The sequence below is a fragment of the Colletes latitarsis genome, chromosome 7 (genome assembly GCF_051014445.1).
Source record: "Colletes latitarsis isolate SP2378_abdomen chromosome 7, iyColLati1, whole genome shotgun sequence".
NCBI lineage: Eukaryota > Metazoa > Arthropoda > Insecta > Hymenoptera > Colletidae > Colletes > Colletes latitarsis.
The window spans coordinates 5,842,067-5,854,206 of NC_135140.1; the positions used below are offsets into that span (position 1 = coordinate 5,842,067).

At 43.3% G+C, this 12,140-nt stretch overlaps 1 protein-coding gene across 11 annotated transcripts in view; it reads right to left on the bottom strand.

Annotated features, from left to right (window-relative positions):
* Positions 1-12,140, bottom strand: part of LOC143343142 (uncharacterized) — a 47,463-nt gene that overhangs the window by 31,683 nt on the left and 3,640 nt on the right. For 5 of the 11 annotated variants that reach the window (XM_076767687.1, XM_076767691.1, XM_076767690.1 and 2 more), the window contains exon 3: positions 6,037-6,108. In XM_076767687.1, coding sequence (XP_076623802.1) covers positions 6,037-6,108 — 72 coding nt within the window. Of the gene's footprint in view, positions 1-2,910; positions 4,405-6,036; positions 6,109-6,405; positions 7,101-12,140 lie in introns of those variants that run through there. The other 6 variants (XM_076767689.1, XM_076767684.1, XM_076767685.1 and 3 more) reach the window with 3 other exon arrangements.

The window sequence follows — 12,140 nt, forward strand, 5'->3', positions numbered from 1 at the left end:
GACATACAATCAAAAAAATCAAAAATTCTAACTCGGTATAATTCGTAATTGCCTTATAATCTTTGACAATTTTTAATGAAGATAGACACGAATAAACATCTCTTTTTATTAATACATTAATCGTCCAAGTTTGACGATAGTTTTTCTTGTATCATTTTTTTTACAAGTAGAATTTCTAAAAAAATTTAGAAACGACTGCTTTGAGGACTGATCTCTCTCATATCAATACACGGTTTTTCGATGCTCGCGTGCCACGATCGTCTTGGTGTCGCGCCAAACGTACGACAAGGCTTAAAATTAGAAACGGTCGGTGGACCGCGAGAGAATTTTGCAAATCGAACGTACGAATTGCCTATCAAAGCTGTAGAAAAAATTGCCTGCTCGACAAAACGCGGACCAGCGAATTAATGATGCACTGCGAATTTAGGATGCGTCGAAAATGCAAAAATTATTGGATTGGTCGTCGCGCTGAACAGAGAACATGTTCGAGAACAGTTTCAAATTTATGGAACCATTACGAAGACGCTAAAAAAGAAACCTACCGAAGAGCTTAGGGGCAAAACGTGTTTATTCTAATTTATATTAGATTGGCATAGCAGAGATCTTTTGATACGAATAATAATCCTAAATTCTTTGATCGTTCTTTTAGATTGCCCTGTAAACTAAATGTTCAAACTAGAGAAACTGTACGCTAAGCTTGTCTCGCGTTTTACACTACTCTAAAAGACAGTTCAATACGTAATACACGTAAGAGGCGTATTTAAATGAGTGATTGGAAAAACAGGATCGTTCACCTCCTTTGAGGATGAAGTTTACAAGACACATTTTAGGAGACGAAAGCTAGAACTCGTTGCTGAAGTAACGTGTACCGAATATGCATTCGGCCTTCATTGCATGACGTAACGCGACAAAACTGAACTTCAGTGTATATTCTTTCGACGGAAGATCATTCAATCGTATTAATAAAATCGACTGGTATAGTACGTGTACAATATATCGAAAATTGGTTTTGTTTTTCTTCGGGGAAGTAATAATTCTTGCGGAATCTCCAATGAAGCTTCGACGAATCAGATTGCTAAATATTAGAGATACGCTTAAAAAAATAAATTATAAGATACCAACCAAGTAATAAACATAATACAACATTGTACTTATTTGGTGCATTGTTTCCACTTTATCCTCCAACTCTCCCAATTTTATGTCGACCTTTTCACGAGCAAACGTTTTTCGGAAGTGCATACGATTTATAAGTTCCTGTTCCTGTTACGCAAAAACTTTTATTTTCGAGTCTTATAAATTTTGTTCAAACTCTTATTTATCTGTTCTCGTCGGAACTTGTGTGAGAACTTTTATTATAGAAGTTTCGTTTCAGCAGTTTCAACGGAACCTATTGAAAAAGTCCCATAACTGTTTCGACCCCTGATTAATAAGTGACTTTATTAAAACCGTTGGAAGATGGAGTTACTCGAAAACAAAGGATCTGATTCGCGTTTATAGCGCGAATCGCAATGCATAGAAGATAAAAACGCGCTCGAGACAAAAAAACCAACGAGTAATTTACAAGAGGTTCGAGAAATCTAAGAAAGCAAAATAAGAAACAAGCAATTCCAAACGACTATTTGGAGGAAGACGAAGGACCACTTTATGGAATTGGCATAGCAGATTAATTGTTGACGTCTGTATCTCTTATTACTGCCAGAAACTTTAAAGTTCTTTTTCTCGAAATCACATTTTTGAAACTGGTTTGTAAAATATCTCGGGACCTCCGATCGCCTCGATATTTGGCACACGTCGAATGTTACTAGAATGGATGTAGCCGAGTATTGGTTGCATTTAGCGGTGCTAGGGAGTATCTATGCTACCGTTGACGACCACAAACAGTAAACACCGCTTGTACAAACAGACAAAATGCAAATATTCCTGACCTATCTGCACATTGTATTGCAACTGTTCTTTTTGTCGTAACTTTTAATAAAGCATACACGACCTACCATAATGTTTCTTTTTAAAATAGAATATTCTGACGAAGTTTGGCACCTAAAATCTACCCTCGGATAAATAAGTCTATTTATAAAAGTTATATGATACAAGGAAGGGAGGCTGTATATAATATAATACACTGTACAATACAAGAGTACAAAAATCTTTTTAACCACGTAGTGTCCTTTCCCAATCTATGATCAGTAAAGTGATAAATCTTTAGGTCCTCGTCATCGAATCAGAGGATTGATTTTCTTAGTATCTTACTCTAGAATGTAAAAGACTACGCGTGGAATTTCCTTTGTCAATCAGAGACTGCCACGACAGCACAATATTTAAATCATATTATGTTCGACTCTGCAGGATTATTAGAAAGTTTCAAAAAATCGTACTTGATTAAATAAGTTTATTTATGAAAATTGTATGCTATAAAGAAGGGAGGCTGTATATAATATAATATACTGTATAATACAAGAGTACAAAAATCTTTCCAACCGCGTTCTTGTCTATGATTAGTAAAGTGAAGAATCTTCAGGATCTCATCATCGAACCAGAAGATCGATTTTCTTTCTAGTATCTTACTCTAGGATGTAAAAGACTGCACGTGGAATTTTGCTTTTTCAATCAGAGACTACCACGACAGTACAATATTTAAATCATATTATGTTCGACTCTGCAGGATTATTAGAAAGTTTCAAAAAATCGTACCTATCAAGCGAATCGTAACGATGCCAGAAAATAATACCAGTTTTTTTTTTTATCTCCTCTTAGAAAGAATCTCTGAAAATATCGTGAAATCTAAAAATTACCAATATTCCTGAATCGTGGTTCCCATAAAGGTTACGAGGGGTTGAAACCGACAAAATATCGGTACTTTTCGTATCGTTACAAGTCCATGCGCGAAAGGAGCCGTAGTAGAAATTAGCTCACCGAGCAAATAATGCCGTATCCATTTTTTCTTGGGCGGGGGCGGCATCCAGCTGCGTACCGGCTCGTCGTTGACGACCACGTCAATTATACCGACGACCTGCGTCGGCATCAGACTATTCGCGTCTCTGAGCCCGTTTACATTGTTGTTCGTCTCGTTGCCGGCGTCGATCGCGCGCTGCGCACCCGCAGCTTTAACCGCGTTCAAATTCATACAAGGTTGAACCGCCGCTGTGCCATCAGAGACCAAAAGAACTCCCATGTTACCGAGAGGACTCTCGATGGGCTGCTACGCACGTTCCGGCATATACGCGACCACACGGACGAAAAATACCGACGTTGTACAGTGGTGCTGCTAGGCGTCGGAGGTGTATACACGCACACACGCGCACGCACGCACTCCGATGCACTGGAGAACGCTACTCCACGGTCCTCCTCTCCTAGTATGTTCGAGAAACAGTTTCTATATCCATTTGCTATCCTCTCCGGGGCAATTTCCTACCGCATAATCGCTGGTTTCATCGCGAGAATTTCGCGATCGCGACAAAACGGAGCTGGGACGTCTCCCACTCCTGCTCGAGACCAAGAACCGAGTCGAAGACGAACACAACGTAATCGATGCACCGGGTGAGCTTTCCTTCGAAAGGATAGTTTCGATCGGTATGCAACAGTTACGCGCCGGGGCGAGCAGGTGCGTTTTTCGAGGCACGAAGAAATCGGCAGTGAAATAGGCGCGTCGTCGATCAGACAGCCTCGCGACGACCGATAAAACTGTTGTTCAGGACGCGTCGAACGGCAGACTAGTCGAAAAGAAGTGGAAACGACCGGGAATGCGAAGCGCGTGAAAAAGAGAGAGGACTGCGTCACAGTTTCACAGAGGGGGGGAGAGGGCAACGGTTACGACGAGTGAATACGACGAGGTCGCAATTTATACGACAGAAAGGAGAGAAAAAAAAAAAAATCAAAACTTTCGAAACACTCGCGGGGCACCGAGAGGCCTACGGATCCCCGAGGACCCCCATAAACCGATCGTAAATTAATTCCTGTCGATCGATTCCCATGTTCTTGGCGTGCGAAAAATTGCCCGTCGACTGTTGCCCGTTACGATCTTTAAATCGCTACGCAATTCTTTCCTAACTCGACGAAATCTCACTGACGGCTTGTGTAATTGTTAAGCTGATAAAGCGGCGTCTTGGGTATCGGAGTGTCTGCACCGATACATGCAACCTCGACCAGCGACCTTTTATGCTTATCTAACTAGGCATACTGCGGACATCGTTCGCGACGTGTCCTTTTAAGCGAAACCGCTGGCGAAACGGCACGATGAAAGCGAAAACTACGTCGGCCGGTAAGCGGTCGCGTCGCGACGGTTGTCGTCCGACCAATCATCGATCGATAAACGACGATCCGTCGGGCCGAATCCCGGTGGCCGGTCACTCCGGTACCGATCGTGCGCGCGGACAATTCGACGAACGAAGGAAACTCGTACCGCGTGAGTCGCGGGTGCCGACTGAAGTCTAAACGTAAGTGCCACCGCCTCCAACCTGAGGATGACGATCCCCTGCTCCCTTACCCCACCCCTTCGCCCCGAGCACGCCGCCAGTGGCGACGGCGGCAGCGACGGCGACCAATCTCCTCTCAACCCGCCGCCGCCGCCGCCTTCCGTGACATCTCCGTTCTCGCAAGAGCTGCCTCCAGTCACCCGCGACACTCTGTCCTTGTCGCTCGAGGAAACGCACTCTTTCTTTATATGCGACGCGTTTAAATTCCGAACGACGTACGCGAAATCGCGCGCGTTTCGAAACGCAATCGGGACAAACGAGAATCGTCCACCCGCTACCGCGCTGCAACGATAAAACACATCGACGAGAAAAACGACCTTCCAATTCGATTCTTTACTCTTTATTTTTGTTCACTTTACAATTGCTTCCCCCCCCCCCTCTTTCTCTCCCTTTGCAAACCACCAGGCATCGATATCGCCGATTTTCGATGCGAACTTGGAATTTTTACTTTCCAGGGCTTGCAAAGGTTTCGAAAAGGTCTGATCGAAACTGGTATGAGAACTTAACGATCGAACTGTATCGTTTTAAGTTAAAGTCCTTGCATCGGCAAGAAAGGGGAGTCCAGACGCAGAACAATTTATTTACATTCGACGGATCGAAAATTTAATCGAATTAAAACTTGAGACAACTTGATGTTTAGTTAATCAAGATAAACAATGGGCGTAAATCTGATTTTGATTGAAGATTTTTCCTAATGTTTGAAGACCAATGTTCCAACCAGTCGTTGATAAAGAAATCCAACAGTGATAAGATGAATAAATCTAAACGAAGATTAAGATTAGCGACGTTTATATTTCGGTAAAGCACTATAAGATTTCAGCACTACAAGTTTTATGACGAGCAAACGAACGACGCCTCCGATCGTCGGAGGCAGTGTACGGAAGACTTAAGTATGTACTTGTACGTCACAGGCTTTGTGTTAAGAACGATACAACGTTGTGTCACGTAGAGAAACTGGATCCCGTCGATCGACGACAGGTTAGGAACCGAAGCCAGACGCGTGGAATTGCTCAAACTCGGTGAATTATACATGATCGCGATAATGGGGAGGACAATCGATTGGTTAGTCAAAACAGCGTGCGCGAATTCGCGTCGGGCGACCAAGCGTACGAGTGCCGCGACGAAACTGTGAAAAAGACACTGTTTCCGATCTCTTTGAAATTCTACCAGAAAGTATGCGCGCATCTGTCGAATGCAAACACACGAGACAGTTGGGCATTTAATATTCGAAAAATAAATGTTTACCGATCTATTTCTGACTTGTTTGCATAGAAAATCTGAAAGCTCTGCTTCTAATAAACGAGCTCCTTGAAATGCTGGCCTAAAAAATATACTAAACGTTCGAAAACTAGGCATCGTATTCGTTCAAAATGTATTGTACCATGAAATACTACAATTGCAAACGAATTGTTTATATTTCTGTAATCTATAATAATTACTTTAAGGTCCTCGACGAATATTTTACTAATTTGCCAAGAAACGAATCAACAACTAAGTTATCGAATTCCCAATTTCGCTTTACGTGCTAATTTAAAAATATTTTTCTTTTAAATAATGAGACACTTACCGTCGATAATGAGCATTTTTTCTTCGCAAAACAAGTCATCTTGTTCCGTACGTTCCCTCTTTAATTTGGCACCTAAAACACAAAATGCAAATAAAAATTATATTAGAACTTGGGCAAAGTCACGTATACGTGACAGCGGCCGTCAAAGTGTGAGAAATAATAATTTTTTTGTAACTGTCTCATTTAACTTCAAAGAACTACTAGTTAATTTTTAGAACCTAACACTACGTTTTGTACTAGTCCTCTGTCTCGTATAACATGACATTTTGTCAGAGCCTAACTACCGTGTCACGGTAAAAAGTTAAAACATGTTACTGCGCGTAGTTGGCGAAAACTATGCGGTCGGCAAACTGTTAAAATGAAACGCACGTTATCCTGGAAGAGCATTTTCGTATCTCCTTTCTCCCTGCGTGCAATGTCACCGACAAACGCGACAGCGTGCGACAACGAGGAAAGCAGTAACTAGTCTCGGAGGTACCGAAGCGCAACACGTCACCGTTTCGTTGCACTTCCATCGGTCCCTTCCCTCGATACTTAGGTTTTCTTGGACGCATCTCGCCGCGTACAGACGGTTGAATCCACAGGTCGATAAGGTATGAAAAATTCAAAGAGGCGCGTCTCCACGTGCTACGGTGGTGGGGATAGGAAAGGGTATTCCCCTAGGTCAGCAGGGTGAGCGGGTAAGGATAGGTGGCCGCCGGTGGGGGAGAAATGAAAACGCCGGGGAGCTTCGTCTCGTTTCGTCTCTCTCGCTCCTTTCTTCTCCGGGTCAGCGGCGGACTCGGCAACGTCGCAATTGATCAGGACGCCACGCGGCCGGACACGCGTGGTGGGGACTTGCCGGGGACAAGGCGCATGCGCACTCGAGCAGCTCATTTGCCCGCGTGCTCGGCCGCCGATACAGTGCACTGGCGTTCTACTCCGTTTTACTTCGTTCTTATTTACCCCCCCGATTCTCTGCTCTAGCCTGTTTCGTTTACTCCCGATCTATTCGACCCGAATCCGACTCTACTTTGTCCTACTCGCGTCGTTCCGTCCGGCAAGTGCACGCCTTCGTCGTCGTTTCTAAAAATTCACCATGTATTCCTCGCCTACTTTTCCTACGCGACCGTTCCCTCGTACTTTCGTCCTCTGCTTTCCCCACTCCCGTGGCACTCTCCTACATAGAGGCAGCTAATCTGCAGGTATCCGGCCGGTGTAACGAACGTCTCGACAGTGACGACGAATGGCTTTACGAGCACCTCTGCGTGATTAGACTCGAAGTCCTGGAATATGCAACCGGTGCGACACCGATTTCAATGTCGACCATCTTTCGCAAGAAAGACCACCCGACCAACGACCAAATGATTTTGCATATTTTCTCCAGCGATACAACCAAGTGTATATCATTAAAAGATTACATGCATGCCGCGAATAAAAAGGGACGAACATTTGAGAAACGTTATTATATCGAGCGCGCCACGCAGGTAAATTGAATTGCTCGAATGCACATCTCCGAACCTTCCCGATGGATTTATGATTCTCGTGCGCCTATCGTACGAAACGCGCGCACGCTACGCGTGTTATGAAGTTATACGGCGAATTGTAAAGCATCATTTAAGTACACGATAGACAGACTGAAATTATCGTTTAACGCACATTGCCTGTTATATCACGCACCGCCGTGCCAACGAGCACGCGCAACGCGGTAACAGACCGGATGCGCGAAGATAGGGAGCGAATTACAACGTTTAAATCATCCGTATTACGATCAGAGCCCGTGTGCGAGACCGGTACTCAAGTTTTCCACTTCACAAGTCACTACTGATCTACCAAGTTTCTAACTCGTTTTAAGGCCTCTCAACGCTTATACATTCAGTGCGTGCGATATTTTCAATGTTTTTTTTATTAAACCTTTTCAATAGCAGCCGTGACTATAGTTACCCATCATTGAGCACGTTTGCTGAATCCTACTAGTGATTATAGTCACTTAAAAATAAATGTTGACTGTGTAATTCTGCAACTGCATAATAAAATATTTCATAAATTCTTATTGATTATCTATTCAAATAAAAGTTTGCCCGTCCCTGTGTTTCGTAAATCCTTCGATCGAATCACTCTTCGATCGCTCGATAACTTGCGATGAAAAGTGATTATTATACGACAATGTGCGTCTGTTTGGTGAATAGCTGTCAAAAGTTGAACTTTGATCCAAGATTGCAAAACAGTCTGCGCCAAAAAAAAATTCATTTCTTGGGCTATGGAAGATGTTATAAATTATTGCTATATGATCGATCATCGCAGAAATTTATTATAGTTAGCATGAAGTTTATCAAAATCTGCTATAAAAACAATATGTTGAAAAATTTGATCATACAAAAATTTTAGAAACTGTTTTGGAAAACTTTGCCACGCCCACTTTATTTCTTTTTTATTTCTTTTTTAGACATGGTATTCAAAATAAACTAAAATTATCTTCTCATCAATTTGATACTTCGACAATGAACTGTTTTGTCAAAAATAATAATATTGGACTATACTTACCATAAATATTTGCAGTCTTTCAATTTGTTTCGGACAACAATTTTTTAACAAAGTTAAATAATTTCTAAAATTTAGGAAGAATGAAAAGACAAAAGTAGTGCTTATGGATTGGTCGATCAAAATGAATAGAAAGTCAGCCGGTACAAGCATGTTATTATTTATAATAAACATTTCAACTTTCGCTTTAGATTTTCTTTTTTTAACAATTCTCACGTGGTATCAACTAACGTTGGAACTTATTCTTTTTTTTTTGTTTTACTTCTTAATCGAACTGCTCGCGTAAACATTCTTATTAGACAAATGATACAAAGATGTGGCAATGACGTACGAGCTGCCGAGAGTGTACTTAACAATCACACATAATACACTTAACAACGCGCATTTAAAAAGTTTATCTTACTAATTAAAAAAATTTGCAAATAATTCTGACACGACCCAATATACCAGATATGGCTCTTGACATATGTTTTTTGACATATCTGTTTCGCGGTTTAATCAATTTCTCATTCGTCAGAAAAAAGATGTGCGTTACTTTTGATAATTTGTACTCGTCATAAATTTTCCATGCGTCAAGAAGTCATATTTCGACAACAACATATAATAAGTAATGATTGCAAAAGTTTTCAATTCAAATCATGCCTGAAGTAAATTTAATGTTCGAAAAATAAGATCCACCTAAGCGCGCGTGGACGTGCGACCGTGAAAACAAGGAATCGATCTCCCGATACGTGCATAATCACCTTCCTTTAAGGTTTCATCACGACCCACGGGAAATATAGTTCAACGCAAGAGAATACCGCCATTGTACGCGTGCTTTTTCCTTGTGCGTCTCTTTTACCAAAAAGCATAAATAAATATTTATAAAACAAACATCAATCCCTAACGATCGTTGCTAGTCCTGTGTAAGCCGAGCAAAAAGAGTACAGTAAAACCTCGATTCAGAGGACTAATGGGGGGAAACGATATTCGTTAAGCAATGTTGACACTCTAGAAATCTATAAAACGTAAAATTTGATAAACTTTGCAAATTAATAAATTGACGTACAGAATTCAATCTTCGACAATCTTCTCAAAAAAAAATTCTCTTTTAATAAAATCATTTTGAAAATACTAACGTAACTTCACTTTTGTAAACACCAAAACGTTCCGTTCGAAGGCACTGGAAGTTCAAAAAAGCGTACCACCGTCGTAGAACCATCGAATTCGGTCTTTTAAATCGAGATTTGGCTGTTAATTTCCCCGAATCGCGGTTCTCGGTGCGATAAACAAAGTTAATTTCGTAAGATGAACGAAGACATCGGTACTCTGTAACGCAATTTGTTTCGCGTTTGCAGGACATACGGACTCTCTGTCCAAAGTGGCATACAAAATTTAATGCATATTCGATACGCGTTTCCCAGCTCACCTGACACATTCACTCGGGCACGCGTCGACGCGCACGAACCCACGAAACGGGAAGATCGATCTGACCTGTATCGTGTGCATTTTTTTGCCTGCCTTTCCTTCCTTCCGCGAACGTACAATGCACCTCGTGTGGTTACCTACGCGCTTCGCCCTGCCCCCCCCCCCCACCCTTAGCCAATGACTCCGTCGTCCACTACACCTCCAGTGTGTACGTATCGTGTGCAGTGCCCGCGCCGCACGGGGAATTGTTGGGCGATCGTGACGAACCGCGCGATAAATCAGATGCGTGCGCGATAATGATGGAAAAAGCCGCGCGCGCGCGCGCTGAGGGGGGGGGGGGGCCGATACCGATAGAAAGCGACAGAAAAAGATAAACGACCGTCGCGTCGGGTGGAAGAGAGAAAGGGACGCGCTGCAAGAGACAACAAGCGAGGGAAAAAGAGAGCGCGCCGGCAAACATAACGCCAGTGCGCGAGTAGGTGGCGCGCTCGTGAATGAAGCACAAAAGCTGCCCGTAGTTTCTAGAGTCAGTGACCGGGGGTCCCTCTGACTTCCCCCTACCCCCACTCCACCTTAGTATCCAGGTTCGTTCCTACCATCGTCACCGTAGCACCACGGTCACCATCGTTACCCCTCCAAAAGCGAGATCGCGTCTCCCCACCACCCTAATCCTCGCGATCTCCTCGCCCGGTTTCCCTGCCACACAATTTCCCCTTGACCCCCTCCGACCCACCTTCTCGCTCGCTCGCTAACCCAACACGCGTACCCGTCTCTCCGCGGCTCCCACCTAAGTCCTAACTTCCGCCACCCTTCGTTGCCTCTTTGCCTTTATACGTGCCTAGTGGATCTCTCTACGTGCACACGTTTCCGATAGCTTCGTGCGCGTTGGATCGACGACCAGAGGGGAACCTGATGCATACGGCCGACTAAATCGCTCTTGCCTTCCCATCCCCTCTTCTTTTACCTTCTCTTGACTTCTCAACCTCCTGTATCTCCTTGAAACTTGTAAACATTTCGCATCGCGTCCCATCCCGTCGATTCGCGATACACTTTCACGCACTGATGCGACCACGAACGAAAAACCTTCGACTTCTCGACCGCCAGAGATAACGTTTAATCGATTCTCGAGATGGGGGAAAGCCGCGACGCGAGATAATTCGATTGTCTATCGTCGAGCGTACATTCACGTTTGTAACATTCGAGATACGGGGAGGAGTACGGAGACACCGAAAACAACGGCGCGTGGAGACGCGAACCGTGAAAGGCTACCGTTGGAGCCTTTACCGCGGAATCGTGTTAGCCGCGTGATTACCGGTTCACCTCGACAATGATCGGTATAGCTTGCAATCACCAGCGCGCCAAGTTGTGCCGCGAGTTTTTTGAGAAGGTTATCGCGTGGATCGTTTGATGGGCGAAGTCAACGCAGGCTTAGAGAAAGAGACCGATGGCATAGTAGCGTGCAGTCGACGCGTTTCGTGCTCGAGAACTCTTTCGCGTGTGCTAAGACTCGCTTTGCAAGATCGGCCGGTTGAGAGTCATTGACCTGGGAAAACGCGGGAATCGAAGGGACACGACGATCAGTTCTCCTTCGACCGATCAACCAGTTAGTTTCGCGATTTTTATCGAGACGATCGTCGTTGTTGACGTTGCAATAATTAATCGACCGCCGAGAGTAAACAGAACGTAAACAAAATTCGTGCATACGTTGTCAAAGATAATGTTTTATGGAACTTTCCACCATTCGTTTTATAGAAGACTATCGGCGGTGTCTGAGAATCACTGTTGCGAGGGAAATCATACCTAATTTGGAGGCGGTGAACGCGTGGGTCATCGCGTGCTATTCGCATGTACGATGCAGTGTTTCTCATTTCGTACGGAATAATGAAATCATTTTCTACCGCGATAAAAATGTTAATTATCGCCACGCAAACGTTTCGATATCGATTCGCGTTACAAAGGGAACAATTCAATTGATCTTTCTATCAACGAAATGAATGAATCTTTAAAAAAAAAAAAAAAGAAAAGAACTAAATTCTCCGGTAAATTGGTTTCATCCAAGTGAAAAAAGCAATTCACGCGCACGAATTGAACTCTCAACTTTTATGCGATAAATTTTTCCAATCGCAGCCAAGTTAACCCATTAATTAGCTGGCATTGATGCGAAAATGCAACATTAT